The sequence below is a fragment of the Varanus komodoensis genome, unplaced genomic scaffold (assembly GCF_004798865.1).
Source record: "Varanus komodoensis strain SLA01 unplaced genomic scaffold, ASM479886v1 scaffold11, whole genome shotgun sequence".
NCBI lineage: Eukaryota > Metazoa > Chordata > Lepidosauria > Squamata > Varanidae > Varanus > Varanus komodoensis.
The window spans coordinates 11,765,333-11,781,566 of record NW_025335317.1 but is presented as its reverse complement, the minus strand read 5'-3'; the positions used below and the strand labels follow the sequence as shown (position 1 = coordinate 11,781,566).

General features: G+C 38.1%; 1 protein-coding gene across 3 annotated transcripts in view; it reads left to right on the top strand.

The window, feature by feature from the left end:
• WAPL (WAPL cohesin release factor) overlaps positions 1-16,234 on the top strand; it is a 53,620-nt gene that overhangs the window by 18,154 nt on the left and 19,232 nt on the right. For 2 of the 3 annotated variants that reach the window (XM_044420363.1, XM_044420364.1), the window contains 8 exons: positions 249-1,292; positions 6,127-6,245; positions 8,517-8,612; positions 10,414-10,566; positions 10,797-10,933; positions 12,877-12,988; positions 13,411-13,635; positions 14,895-15,006. In XM_044420363.1, the coding sequence (XP_044276298.1) occupies positions 249-1,292; positions 6,127-6,245; positions 8,517-8,612; positions 10,414-10,566; positions 10,797-10,933; positions 12,877-12,988; positions 13,411-13,635; positions 14,895-15,006 (1,998 nt within the window). The remainder of the gene's footprint in view (positions 1-248; positions 1,293-6,126; positions 6,246-8,516; positions 8,613-10,413; positions 10,567-10,796; positions 10,934-12,876; positions 12,989-13,410; positions 13,636-14,894; positions 15,007-16,234) is intronic. The other variant, XM_044420365.1, reaches the window with a different exon arrangement.

Sequence of the window (16,234 nt, the reverse complement as noted above, 5' to 3'; positions counted from 1 at the left end):
GACTGTGAGTTGGGCAGAGAAAGACATGCTTTGTTTCTTAGGTTGAAGACTTCCTTCACTAAAAGAAAGCAATATTGTAGTCTGGTTGTATTATCAAATAAATGTCTTATTAATGTGTCCAAACTGAGAATTTGTTATGTATTGAATATATCTGTATATTGTTATATTTTACAGAGGAAAATACTGTAACCTGGCAATTTCAGATTCCATTAGCTATATTAATTTCATTGTTGGTGTTTGTTTTGTAGATGCAGCACAGAATTTTAGTGAGGACAGTGAGAACAGTCACTTCATCTACAAGAATGCTGAAGACAATAATACAGTTAATACTCAAATAGCAGAAATCTCTGGGTACAACACTGAAATCAAGGAATCTCATCATTCTTGGGACTCCCATATGGGGAAGAGAGACTCTCCATCAGAAATGTCACATACTAAAGGACCATTAGTAACTGGCTTATACGAATGGGAGGATGAGAATGAGGATAGCCGAAGAGGAGAATATATACTAGGTTTTGATGAGGAACCACTTTCAGAGATCAAAAGCAAGGATGAAGATCTAGTCAAAGAAGAAATGGAAAGTCCAAAGGAAGCCATTAGTGAAGAACTGATGCAATCTGTTCTCAGGCCAAGTAATTGTCGGACATACTGTAGATCTAACAAAACAAAATCGCAGGGAATGACAAATTTTGATAAACTATTGGATGGCACTCTTCAACCTCTAGCCAAAGCAAACAGTGATTCAAATGCTGATGGTCTGAATCCAGTAAGAAAAGTTGCTTTAAGTAGTGGGACCAGTTTTAGAGGGACAGTTGGAAGGACTAGAGACTACACTGTTCTCCATCCCTCATGCTTATCAGTTTGTAATGTTACTATACAAGATACTATGGACCGTATAGATGAATTTGCCACAGCTGCACCTACAGATCTGGGAGAAGCAGGGCGTTTAAGAAAGAAAGCTGACATTGCAACAACTAAGACTACAACCAGATTTCGACCTAGCAATACCAAATCCAAAAAAGATGTCAAATTGGAATTCTTTGGGTTTGATGACAATGATGAAGGAGGGGGTGGTGAAGGTGGATCTAGAACCTCTGGAAGCTCGAATTATAAAATTAAGTATTTTGGTTTTGATGACCTGAGTGAAAGTGAGGACGATGATGAGGAGCGACAGTTAGAAAGGAAAGTTAATAAAAAAAGAAGCAGAATAGCACCATCTTCTTCCTCACTTCAGTCCAGCTCTGATGGAAATGAGAATTTTTCACAGGACAGCCAGTCCAACACTAACCCAGGTAAGGGAACTTTGTTGCTTTTGAATCACAATTTAAGAGATGTGATCTGATTGGGATGGAATGCGATGGGATGGTTAAGATCGTGCCTTGGTTTATTAAACTGAGAATGGGCATCAGACTCCAACGCGTCTTCACTTGCGTAATGGGTTCAGTTTTTTCCTGATTTGTTTAACCCTCCTATGCCATTTGTTCTATCAGTCTGTTATGGTAGTCCAACAGACCCACAGTATATCACAGAAGTGAGCACACCCCTCACATTTTGTAAATATTTTATTATATCTTTTCATGTGACAACCCTGAAGAAATGACACTTTGGTACAATGTAAAGTAGTGAGTATACAGCTTGTATAACAGTGTAAATTTGCTGTCCCCTCAAAATAACACACAGCCAAAGAGATTTATCTAAAATAGTTTTTTGTTTAATATACATTTTAGTCCAGAGTTTATTCATCATGAAATAAGAATTAGTTTATGCTGCACCATTAACATTATGCTCTCTGGGTGGCCATTGCAATAAAAATCAGTAATTACATCAATAAAATAACATAACTAAAAAGTTATAAACAAACAGAATAAGACACAATATATGCAAACAACAAAATGTAAATTAGTAAATATTAATAGGTAAGTTAAAACCAGTGCTGTTAGTACATAGTTTATGTAGTACCATAGGCACATCAAAAGAGATTTTTTTTTTTTGTCAGGCAGCTAAAGCTCAATAAAGCTACTTTATTGTGGGTGTATATTTACCACAGTTGGGGTGCCACAGAATTATGTAGCATGAGCCTGTATATTCATGTGATGTTTAACATTTTTAGTAAATGAATTCCATTAATCAGTTCACAATGTCATGTTCTTGCAGAGGTTTCTGTAAGATTATTGGGCAGTTTTTCTGTCTTGAAAATATTATTGCAGATACTTGGTTTTACAGTTCTGAAAACTCTAAATTTGAGTGTGACAATGCCAAATATATGAAATCAGTTGCCATAATTTCATTGGCTGAATGTACTCTGTCAAGTACATAGGGAAGACTAGACTACTGGAGCAGAATGCATGAAATGCTGGAACAGCAAGTCAGACAGGATAAACAGGTTAATCATTGTAGAGATTGATGATTTAGCCAAAATAAACACAAGTTAATCACAGAGTAGGAGAGTATTATGGAGAATAAGTAGGAGAGATTAAAAGCTGACTGCTATAAAGATAAGTCTTATTTTTTTTTGATGGCATTTCAGAATGTTTCTTAATTGATTCTCTGAATTAGCCTAATAAAGACTAGAATGAATCTAGCTTCAAGTGATTACTTCTTACATGTTTATTACTGTGCTATAATAAACAGTGCAACAACATGTTGCTTTAAGACTTTTTTTGTTTTCCTGTGCCATATAGTTAGTAGGATTTTTCTATCAAATTTGAACTTGCATTCAGTTTGCTCCTGTTATCAAATGATGATGACGACGATACTGCTACCATTGCATTAAATTACATAACATTAATATCTTGCCTTTTTTCCTCTTGCAAGAAAACCATGGCAGCTTTCATAGTCTTCCACTACATTCTATGCTCACAACAACCCTGTGAGATTGGTTAAGCTAAAATAAAATGACTGGCCCAAAATTACCCAGTGAGTTTCATGGGTGACTGGGAACTGGCATCCTGATTTTCCAAGTTTCCATCCAGCTTCCAAAGCACCTCACCATACTGGCTCTTGGCTTTTTCAAACATGAACAAAATACCTATTTGAATGCCTACTTTATATTAGTATATCCTTAATTCGTTTGCATGCTTATTTTCTAGGAAGTTCATGGCTATGCTTAACCAACTTGGTGTTCATAATTTTTCCTTCCTTGAAGGTGATGGATTTCCTAGGTGTGAGGCAAAAGTATCCCAGGCACCTTTTCCAGAGCATATAAAATGCCCTATAAATTTTGGCTATAATGTTGTGAAACTACGTAGAAGGAACTTAAAGGAACTCTCAATTCTTCTGGTAGTGAAAGTAGAGGATATTGAGATTCTTAAAGTGAATCTCTACACAAATGTGTGAATCAAAATTTAGTGTGTAATGTTTACCGTATTTTTATGCCTATAAGATGCCCCCATGTATAGGACGCCCCACACTTTTCTTAACAATCTCCTAGCGAGCAAGCTGCTGCCTTGCCGCACATGCATCTCTGCTGCCTCGCCTCCTCCCTGCGCGCACACCACGATCACGCCAGTCTCCCCCTCCCCAGCACACCCGCCTGCCTGCCACTGCCGCCTTTCAATTGGCCCCCTGTTGAAAAAGTTTGAGAACCCTTGGGCTACACGCTCTCCGCAGCTTCAGCCGATGTCAGTTACATAAGGTTCATGATTGGAGGAAACCTGTTAGCTTGTCTCTGCAATCAGAAGTTTCTCTCGGATAGTTTGCAGAGATAGGATAGTTTGCAGAGATAAGGTGTCGGCAGTTTTTCAACCGCGGTTCTCCTCTCGGCCCACTGTGTATAAGACACACCTCCATTTTTAGGTAAATATTTTTAAGAAAAAGTATCATTTTATACATGGAAAAATACGGTAAGTGAATAGCTTTAAAGTTGGTTTGCTGTGCAGTTTTATTGACCAGCCAAATTAGGTTTAGCATTACAGTATGCTAAACATTTTATTCTTCACTGATAAACCTTTCTTCAGATTTAAATCTTAAACAAATGGATGATTGTTACATCAACTAATTCCCAGAAAGATGGGTTGAGAAAGAATAATGGAATCAAGAGGCAGATTATTAGTAGTAAGCACAGAAATGGGAATTACTGTGGGAAAACATTGGTCTGTAAGAATTTGTTCTTTTGTGACGAAAGTACTGTTCTTAAAATTGTGTAAATAATTACTGTGATGCATATGAGAGATTTTAGCAGTCTTACTAAAATAGCTTTCAAAACTTCAGAGCCTAAGATCATGTCCATATTCAGGATCATGATTGTAGCATCAGGTCATGACTGAATGGGGGCCACAAATTAAGCTCTGGAGCACTTTTATATTTCCTCTACTAGAATTATTTTGTGTACCATCTTTAACACCTGAAATAAGAATGCTTAGTTTAATAAAATCAGGGGTTTTTCATTAAGAATGTAATGAGTTGACTTTCTGTCATTTCAATTTACCACTTATATAAAATAATCCATTCTTGATTGTTGATGCATCTGATGATTTAAGAAGAAGTTGTTGTAGGCCTGTGAACATTTGTCTTTTAGAGATAATTAAAATGGCTTATTTGCATTTTTATACAATTCACCAAAAACAAGGGCTCTTGCTCAGTCGCAATGAGACTCCGCCCTTCTATCTAATTGGCAGAAGAGGTGGATTTTCATAAAGTGTACTGACTGACATTTGGAAGAGGGAGAAGTGATAAACCCAGTGCAGTATGAGACCCCTTCCTCCTGAGTTCGCTGGCACACTCAAAGGGCTTGGAAAAAACAGTGCTGATGACAAATCTCAACCTGGCTAGTAAGGCCACCCATAATTCATGGACACCTGTTCTTTATGATGACAGAACCATGTAATGCTCGGCTGTGTTTTCTGTTAATGAGCCAATAGCAGGATTTACCATTCATATATGCAGCTATTCAGAAACTGATGTTGATGGAAGGATCCAGACAGTTTATCAGATGCTTTTGACTACTGTTATCTTGAGCATGTTTGCATGATGGAGAGCTGTGGTGCATATCAACCGCTATTATGAATAAGTAACCCTTGACAGGGAGTTGTCCTATCATGTGAACCTTGCCAGAAAACTTGCCTGAGAGTTAAAGAACTTTTGTATAACACTACAACAGTTACTAGGTTATGGTGGTATTGTTTAACCCTTAAGACACCCCATCAGCTGGATTTGTATGACGATAACAATACTTGACAACCCCATTTAGGAGTTGCATAGTGCTGCAGCTCCTTGAGGGACTCATAATGGGCTGCCATGGAGAGTGAACCAGGTCATTGTCTTTATTTTAGAGAAAACTGATTTTTTGTTGAAGTTTAATTTATGAATATTCAACTATCTTGTGTAGGTTCTTACTGGTGCTTTTTTGTTTAAAGTTTATTTCTGTATCTAAAGTAAGCCAGGTACAGACCATGAAGTAGAATACATTAATAATGGGCCAATAATGCCTTGTGCAGTTAACCTGTGGGATAAAAGCAACAAATAGCTTAATGGAACAGCTGTATCCATACTTCTGTATGGAATTCATTATATAAGTCAACACTTCCTATTTGAAATCTACCCATACAGTCTGTTCAATCAGCTAAAATGGCATTTTCCATCTTATTTGCTGCTTGGTTCAACTAGAATGCATATTTGAAGCAGTTTCCTTTTCACTGTAGTATTATTTGTAGTAGACTTCCACAGCCCCACTTAATGCACAATTACTTCAAAAGAAACTTCCCAGTTTCCTGGAGGCAAGGAATGATTTAGTAACTTTTTAAAGTTGTTTTCTGTACATTTTTCAGTGGCTGCCTTTTTTTTTTTACAAATCCACTATTCATAAAAGGCAAGTTTTCTGATCATTTTGGGAAATTTTATATATTCAACTGAACTTGTCATCTGGTGTCCCATGTTTCCCTTTAAAATGTAGGATAGTCTGAAGTCTGCTGTGATTTTATGTCAAAGCTGGCTATACTTTCTTCAACTAATAAAATAAGTATTGCTTTGTGTTAAATAATCGAGGTGCACCCTTATCTTAAAGTACTGTTACTTTGTTCTCAGCAGACAGTACCTAGTTTTTAGTGTATATTTAAGCTTTTCGCCTTCGTTACTGAAAACCTTCCTCTTGGAACAGGCTTGAAAACTTATAAAATCTTACTATTGTAGAGCTTCTAGAGTTTCCAGAAGATTCATCCAGTGTTCCTGAAAGCAATAAGAAATCCACAAATCCACAAGGTGATAAGTCTAAGGAAAATACTCGAAAGATATTTAGTGGACCAAAGAGGGTAAGTAATAACACTGAAAGTAGCTTTCCATGATTTGATTAGTTCTTTTGTTAAGAGGCAGTTCTGGGCCTAGCAGAGTTCATTCTACTGTAATGCCTGTTTCCATGAAGGAATGTATGTAGGAAATTTGATAATAGAATGAAGCCCCCACTGTGGACTTTCCTTTCTACCACCATAAGGGTTACTCCTCAGATTCTTTACTGGCGGCAAAATATGCATACATTTCTTGTCCTTATGGAACATTTCCAATTTATTTAATGACTAAATCAGTCCATTGTGTCTTATTTTCTTCCAGAATAAGGGGTCAGAGCATAATAGAAATGGTCATTTTATTTCTAGTTTGCCTTTTATACTAGTAGATATGTGTTGTTGTAGTTTAGACTGCACACGTGTTCAACTAACTTTAGATTGACTGGACTGTCACTTTTTGTATGAAATCTGTTTCATTGTCATTTAAAATAGGTGAGGGGGAGTTTAGTTTGATCAACTTAACCTTATATGGACTGTTTGTGACATTGTAAGAAACACGATGCTTCTGAGATGCTGCTGTTCTGTTCAGTTCAGCATTGTCTGCTTGAGTAGCAGCAACTCTGCTCTGCTGCAGATCAAGTGGTCTTTTGCAGCCTTGCCACATGAAATCTTAACTGGAGATGAACCTCATAGATTCAAAACGCTCTTCCAGTGATCTTTGCTGCTTCCCTTTCCATCTTGACTTTGATAGGTTCAAGTATTGCAGATAGTTGCATGGTTTGGATGCCATGCCAATCTTATCATGGGTTAATTTATTCTTGAGGAACTGCGATATGTACTGGTCAACATATTCCTCATAGGCAAGATGCACTACAGCACTTTGAAGGTGAATTAATCCATGATGGGCTGTCATCTCATGGGAACTGTCCCACTGTATAACCTGTATATGTTTGTATATTCCTTGGCAACTCTGTCATAGTGACATTTAGGAGAACTTGGTGGCCTCTTGGTTTTTGACTGGTTTATGTTAATTTGGCAGTGTCTGTTTTGCAAGAAACTTTAAAAGGTACATACAATACATATTATGTATCCTGAAGAAATTTAGAACACAGGCAGGTGTATTTTATGTTGCTTTCCCATGTATTCTTAGTACTTTAACAGTACATAAAAGTTCTCAGGAGAAATTTCAACCCAGTAAAATTCTTGAAGGTTTACACAAACTCTATGTCTGTTGGAAACACAGTAGCAAGTGTACAGGGCTGTACATATTTAATTGAAGAAAAATAGCTAAATCCAAGGCTATCTGTATGCCAGCAGGATCATCTGTTGGTGTAACAGGAAACTAGCATTTCCCAAAGCAACCAGAAACAAACCAAATTGCTGGTTTCAGGCCAGTGCAGTTTGCAGAAGGGAGCTTTACCGACCAGTGCAATTCTGGAAGTGTATGTTTTGGCTTATTTCTGAGTAGTTCTAGAACAGTGGGTCCTACTGAAACAACACAATGAGCAGAGGTGCAGGATCAGTTTTGGATACTGCCAAGAATCTCCCTAATCTCTTGACAAAGACCCCACATTCTCTCTGCAAGCTAATTCATCCAAAAGAACAGATTATATCATTTTTTGCCGCAATATGAGTGGCAATATGACAAGCCAGCTTTACTTTGTTTCAGCCTTTTCTGTAGCTTCAGCTATTGCTTTTAAAGGCATGTATATGCTTGTTTTAGTTGTTCATAGCACCAGTCTGCAATATCTTGCTGTTGGCAAGCAATAGGGAATTGCCTCTCATCTCTGCAGCTACCTGCATGCTCATAAATCTGCTCTGGAGGGTTGGGACAGCAGACTGGGGAAAGGTCTGAGGATTGCAGGAAGATGAGGGAAAGGAAACCTTCCATTGTGTAAGGAGAAGTCTGCTCACCAGGCGTAGGATGGAACTCTTAAAGTTTACAATTTGCCTAATTTCTTTGTGTTACCATCTTGTAATGAATTTCTCTTAACTTTGTTGGACAGCCTATAGGTTTGTTTAAAAGAAATCATGTTGTACCTTTCATGTGTTACATATAAAAGTGCAACTATCTTACGTGATGCTTTGCATTTGAATATAAAAAGGTGAAGGATTAAAATAAAAGTGTTTGTGTGGAAAGATAACATTAAACTGTAAACTCATGAAAAGTTTGGAAAAAGAGAGAACAGTTCATGTAAAATGTCACAGAGAATTGAAAGCAGTTGCTTCAAAAACAGTGTATTTACAAAAAATTAAGTGTGTATGTACCAAATGGTAATTTTCTGCTGTTCTGTTTTGCAGTCACCAACAAAAGCTGTATACAATGCTAGACATTGGAATCAGCCAGAATCTGAGGCTCTTCCAGCATCACAAGTGTTGAAAAATCCAAGTGTCCCTGTGAGTAGGGTTTCTCTCCCCACCTCCATCTGTTTAAACACTGAATTTTACCATTACATGGAGTCTGAGAAACGGATTCAGATTACAGTAATAAGCGCCAGGAACAGTATTTCAGATATACATCTAGGTTTTAAGGTTACAAAAAACTTGTTTTCATGCCTATGATCTGTCTTGTGAAAACTGGAGTTTTGCCACCCTTCTCAGGAAGATAAGTCATCTGTTCCCTTCCCCCTGTTTATTCCTTGTGGGAAGGCCAACCCAGCACTCTTAAAGTTTTGGGAAAAACTAAAGATGAGTATCCCTTTTTTTTAAAGGAAAATGATGTTTGGCAGTAGACTGTCGGCATTTGACTGTCAAACTCCAGTTCCCTTTAAAATGGGACTTCTGAGGGGAATTTTGGGAATTTGGATTGGACCATCCACCCAATTCTGCTATTGCTGAAAAGGGGGGAATAATCCTCTCCTCCCACAACCTCTTCTCAATACAAGAGCCCTTGTGACTTGGTGTCTGTTGACAGGCTACCTTTGGGGTTTGTGCCAAAATAGTTTTCAAGGCTTAACTAGGGCAATGTCAAGGGTGAGAACCTGCTATTCCTTGGCAGCAGGCACCCCTTGGATATTCTAGCTAAGGCTTGACAGCCACCTATTTGCACATAAGGGAAAGAACACATAAATAGGATTAATTTTTTTGTGCACAGTTCTGCATATTTTTTTTAAATACTGGGGAGCTTCCCCGAGGTGGGCACGGCTGCCCAGATGAGGCTTGGGAAAACTGACTGTCAAACAGATTAATGTGATCTCTGAAAAAAAATTTTTTTCTGAAGTGATTTTTTTTAAACTGGTGTGGAGCTGAAAATGGATCCTTTCATTCCCCCCAAGTAATGTTTGAGCAATTATGGAGCAGCTGGCTATGGCACTGGCCAGGGCTAGGTTAGGAGGAGCTGCAAGGGTTTCTTGCTGAGCAGGTACCTGGCTGTGATCTTGACTCTCAATTGAAGTTGTTTTCTGGGATTGTATGACACAACAACTCACCATAGATATAACAAACCTAGGAACAGTCCATGGTTTCTTCTTGTTGTTTTTCCTTTTTTTTTGAAAGCAACACAACACAGTAGCCCAGACTGGGTTTGCAGGACATGATCGCCAACTGTTAATGTTCGGTTGGTTTTCATGTCATGCAAAGCAAATCAGTGTGTTACAGCAAGATTCTACTTGGTCAGATACCAAGTGAAAGGCAACCCCTAAAACCTGCTTCTGCTAGATAGTAGTCTGAAATAATTACAGTTGAGAATTTTAGTAACAGAAACGGCTTGCAGCACATTATCAAAGATTAAAGTTCAGAATTGTTCTATTGGGGAAGGAGTGTTTGAGTTACTTATATTGTGACTGTGCCCAGAGTTAACTGTGGTGTTTGGCAGCAATTAACCCATGGATTGCCATCAAATGCCACTGTTACATCTGAACAAGAGCTTTAACTTCCTTGGCCCAAATAAGTTTCTGGGAAATAAAGGGGGGGGGACATTTTTCAATTTCTTTGTGTGTTTTTGTCTATTTAATTTTTAAATGTTAAATGTAGTTCCACAAGCCTGGCTTCATAAACTAAATTGGGAGCTGCACATTAGGGGCCCTTAAAAATGTAATACAATGATTTTGCACATGTAACATGCGTTCAGTCATCTAATTTGCACCTTTGAAGTGTTCAGGTTATACTTCTGAAAATCGCAAGATGTGAATGTAAAAATGCACATAATTTTCTGTGCTCTATTTGGTGTTCATGTAAACATCTACCTATTCATTAATAGGTAAGGTTATCTTCAAAGGAGGCAGTTAATAAAGATGATGGAGTGTTTAAAGCTCCTGCACCACCTCCCAAAGTGATAAAAACTGTGACCTTACCCACTCAACCCTATCAAGAGATAGTAACTGCCTTGAAATGTAGGAAAGAAGACAAAGAAGTAAGTGGAATATCTAAAACTTTCCTTTTTTCCAAATACACTATAGGGTTTTTTTAGTATTATCACTAACCAGGTAAAGAAATAGTCAATATAGAGTTAGCCTCTCTATTGAAAATGAATAACTTGCCAATATGAGTTGCCTGACCGATTTGTGATGCTACCAGGAAAAGTAGGCTCCTGTAACTCTGAGCTGTAACATTAATAACAAGCTTTATGCACCTGCCTTTCAGTTATACACTGTTGTTCAACATGTGAAGCACTTCAATGATGTAGTAGAATTTGGGGAGAATCAAGAGTTCACAGATGATATCGAATACTTGTTAAGTGGTCTGAAGAGCAATCAGCCCCTAAACACCCGTTGCCTTAGGTAAGATATTTCTAATATAGCACACCAGTTCCACATTTAGCAAACTACATTTCTACCAGCATAGTTGTTCTCTGTATATACATACTGTGGAATTATTATGCCAGTGAGAGCAGATATTCATCTACTCAGTTGTCAGCTAAACAGATAGGACAGTTGCTTAGCAAGAATTAACCATGTCATTTTCCTTTGAAAGTGTAACGTGAAGAAATCTTATAGTGGTGATGCAGTTGCTAGATTTATTATAAAGCTATTTGGAAATCGGAGAGGTAACAAATAGAAATAATTTTATATAGCTTGACACATTTGCTAATAGCCAGAGTGATATGTTCACCTTCAAACCAGTTTTGGGTTCCAGTAATTAGTTAATTAGGACTTTATAGGTCATCACCAGCACCTTAAATTGGGGCCATACTTCAACTGGTAGCCAGTGTAGATGGTAGAGGACTGGCATTATATGTGCATACCTGCTGGTCCCTGTTAACATCCCAGCAGCTCTGTTCTGAACCAACTGAAGTATCCAGACCGTCTTCAAGGACAGTAATCCATACTGGTGAATCACATGATGGGTTGCCCTTACATGTGAACACATTCATTGTAGCACATAGAAAGTTACTAAGTTTCCTCTGAATATTATGAACCCAGTATAGTATAAACACAACAGGGATAAAGAATTTTCTCCCCTCTATCAAAGCAGCCTTGATTACTGCTTTTAGAAGTCCCTTGATCTTTCATGTACTGCCCTTACTAGTCATGTGCATGAAACCAGGCTACATGTGGTTGTCAGGAGCCATTCAGGTGACTGTTTTCCCACTGCTTTGTGACTTCACAAGCAAATTGAGCTTACAGTTGGGTTGGGAGGGGCTGTGATGTTAATGCCTGTGCATTAACGTCTTGATGCTGTTTTCCTTCACAGCAGAGCACAGTGGGGGAGATAGGCAAGAATGAATGGTGAGCACTGGAGGGGAGGATGGGAGAGACTGTCGGAGAAGAGGAAGTGAGTTGGCTAGCCACTTTCAGGGTTTTCAGAGTTAGCCTTTCCATAGCCTTGGGATCCCCCATGCCATCCTTTGAAAGCCCAGTAAGTCTGCAGTTGATGTGGCCACCCCCTTCCAATTCCTTTAGCATCTGTTGGGTTGGGAGAGGTCCAGGGTATATGGTTGGTACCAGCCATAAGACTAGATTTGTGTTCTCTGTGATGTTAAAAAGGATCTTTGCAATCACATGCCAGGCATAGTATGACTTAACAGAGGAATAGCTGGAATCACACTGGTGCTGCTGCTAGTTGTACTGTAGGTCTCTTCAGCATTGCACTCATTGGACGTGGGAAATATCTTCAACTCTGCTAGACTATTTGTGCAAAATGATCTCCATGTATGCCAGTACCCTATCCTTAAAATTTCTGCTATATATGCAAGCAGGTAGTGGCATAACTAGGTGTTTTACTGTTGAAATTCTGTGGCAAACACTGAACTGGACAAGTTTAATTCAAAAACAATCTAAAGCAGTTTTAGAAGCTTCTGCAGAAATTCACTGGCGAGCCATTTTAAAAATTTATTCATTTGTTTTGTTATTATTTGCCATTGCCGCCCATTTGGCAGTACAATAACAGGAGTGTGACTTGTAGGGGAGAGGTGGCAATGACCCCCAAATTCCCTGAAGTTGCCCAAGCCTCCCCTTGGTGCTCTGGCTTGTTCAACAGAAAGCTCAGAGTAATGTTGCCCAGTGGTACACACACTGTCATTTGAATTAGGGCTTGCCTTCACAGAACTGTGTATACTGTTGGTGTGCTATGATTGGCTATGGAGTTAATTAATGTTTTATGCTTTGTTGTGGCTCTGATAATTGGAGGGGCAGCAAATGTGGGCTCTTCATCGAATGGTAATTGGTTTTCTTTGTGATACCAACTCGAGAGACTGTGGTTTACCAGAATTTGTTATTTTTAGTGTTATCAGCTTGGCGACAAAGTGCGCCATGCCCAGTTTCCGAATGCATTTGAGAGCACATGGTATGGTAGCTATGGTCTTCAAAACACTGGATGACTCGCAGCATCACCAGGTACTGCATCTCTTTTGTCCTTCATAGTATTTCAGAACAATCTCAAGTTCCATTTTCCTTTGGTATCATCATTGGAAGAACATAGTTTTGCAAAATAGCATTAGAAGCACATGATTTTCATCCTTTGGAAATGATTGCTAAGGCACTGCTTTATGGAGTTGGCAGTCTTTATTATCTTGTGCTTTAAAATTTTGGTGATAAAGCAAACAAGGTATCTCTAGGCAAGTAAAGTTTATGTCACTGTAACACAGCTAGGAACAGTATGTGTTTTAAGTTCTGCAAGGTTTAGGGGAGTTTGTAGATCCAAATTCTAGAGTATGCTATTCATCTGGTGTTAGTTCCCCTATTGTTTCTACCTGCTGGATTTCTATTTCTTGCAAATGTTTACTTCTTTCCTGTTTCTTTTTCCTTTTCTTTTGAAGAACTTATCACTTTGTACAGCAGCTTTAATGTATATCTTGAGTAGAGACCGCTTGAACATGGATCTAGATAGAGCCAGCTTAGATTTAATGATTCGGCTTCTGGAACTGGAGCAAGAACCTTCATCCAAGTTGTTTAACGAAAAGGACATGAATAAAATTAAGGAAAAAATCAGAAGACTCTGTGAAACTGTTCATAATAAACACCTTGATCTAGAAAATATAACGGTGAGTCATGCGATTTATTAACCTGTCTTGTATAATGTGAGAATGTACAGGTTAATGAAATGTATTAATTCCTTTGATATGCTTTTAAGATCATATTGATAGATATAGGAAAAAAATACCTTTTTCTGAAACAAAGCAGCAGCTTGCCCTTCACTTTTTCTTGAGGGAAGTCACGGCCTTCTCACATCTATTTTCTTTTAAACAATCAGTGAAAGTCAGGAGTATTGAAAGATAAAATGTAGGTGTTTTAAAGTTTTTAACTGCAGTTCTTATCTCATATATGTTTGTTTATTGTTCTGGATAGTTTACACAGAATGCATAGATCAGTTTAGGCAAATCAGTGAAATCTTGTATTGATTCTGTAGTTAAGCACTGACAAAGCTTTGTGGACTTTGTGACTGACTGAGAGTTGAAACAATTTCATTGTGTCTCTGCAAAAGTGTACAGGCAGTATCTGATAACAGATCTGAGAGTACTCCCCTTCAAAATACCAGCTACGTCATTTTACAGGATACTTCAGTCCTCACTCTTGCAGGACACTCACTGTTCCTTGGCCATGGAGCTTTTCAGTTTATTTGATCTCTTTTCTTAGCTCCTCGCCCTTCATTTTTTTCTAAACAGCTTTTTTTTTTTTACTGCTGTTATCCTTGGAGTTACCCCTCTCCAAATGCTGATGTGTGGATAGTGCCATTTTGTCTTAAGTGATTGGCACTCACTGAAGAACTTTTCAGATAAAGGGTTCAACACATATAAATCACAATTCCATTTTATTCTGTCACCTGACATAAAGCGTAAGATCCCTTACTCAGCTCAGCATATTCTTGGTAGTGGGCATCTGCCTCAGTATTTAATGCCACCCATTTTCTGCATGAGGCCTTTGTTGCTCAGTGACCTATTGGCTTAGTTTGTATGCTAACACTGATCATAGTATGACTTTAGGTTATGAAAAGTAGGACTTTGTGATATGGTTCAAGTTTTACTTTAAAGCATGTCAGTTTTTGTTTGTAAGTACCAAGTGCCATTTGTAAGAGCTGGAAGAAAGTAAGCCAGGATGATATTAGAGCAATATTTTGTCAAGATACAAAAATAGTCTAGAGAACACAGAGCAGAAAAACACTTTCGTGACTACATGACTTGCACTTTTAAACCAACAATATATAACTGTGTAATTGAGATCCAAGTTTAAGCATTAATGGAAAAAGTAATTGGTAGAGCATTGCTCTAATTAACACATTAATTTTTTTGTATGTATTTTCTAGACTGGCCATTTGGCAATGGAGACACTGCTTTCTCTCACATCAAAGCGGGCAGGAGACTGGTTCAAAGAAGAGCTGCGACTTCTTGGTGGTCTTGATCATATTGTAGATAAAGGTATTAATTTTGACTGAAGAGAATTAAAGTACATAAAGTTTAATATTTATCTATCTATCTATCTAGAATTTTTGTATGCTGTCCCATCGCATAGCCTCGGGATGGCTTACATAAAATAAATAAACATAATACAAATAATACAAATAAAATCCAGATTCACCCTGGCTGCCAATTAAAACCTATAGATGATATTAAAAGTTATTAAAATATTGTTTAAATAAAAAAGGTTTTAGCCTGGTGCCAAAAAACAATTTCCAAATAATTGGAAGCTAGTCTGTATGTTAGGTATGTGTTAGAATGAAAGTGCTATTTCTTAAATTCCAGTATACAAAGATATGCCTATATAAGGGTAATAACTTATATAGATGATTGACCCGCTTCATATGATCAAAACAAGTCACTGTTTTGATCAGTCCTGGACTGTTGTAGAGTTGAGGGTTGCTTAGCTCTTCAACAAGTCATGACATGTGGCTTTGGACATGATAAACTGAGGCCAGGCGGTGATTATCAGATCAGCTAGCATATGCTGCCATTCACAATACCATGGTGGCTTATTTTGAAGCTGTGAACCAGCCCTCTGTTACATTATGAACCTTATGAACCTCCAGTTATTTGGTTCTGCAGGAGAGGCTCTCATGAAGATGCTACTGTCTCCAGACACCCACTTGTCAGGCATATGTGAAAAGACTTTCTGCTTTCATAATTCCAAGAAATGCTCTCTCTTCAGAAAAGCTATTGGTCCCCAAATTCTTGGGTTTAGGGTAATGGTATCAAGATGTGTCTCTTTAACCTAGCCTTTTAAATTATTTTAGTGCATTTTTGTTTTAATATTAAGGTTTTTTGCCTTTATTTTTTACTTTAGTTGTGCGCCACCTTTGTGGTCTTTTGGCAAAAAGTATGGTAAAATATATTAATGATAAATTCATGGGAGAAGTAGGTGCCTATGTAAAGCTGTCTTTCCCTGTATGCAGACTTCTTCAGAATGCCTTTCAGCTCCATTGGATTAATACTCTGCTCCTGAACTTTTGGGTAGCAATTGCTGCTCACTTGCCTGTGGGGCTTCTATGCTAGTGGGGAATTGTGGGATCTTCTAGGGAGTATGAACATGCGAGGGTGGGGGGTGTTGACTGGTTCCCCTCACACAGTTCTGGTGGCAATCAGTATACGTTGCTTTATACTTTGGCTTTTGTGTGCCTCTAATGCAAGAGTTGCTAGAGTCAGGTTAGGT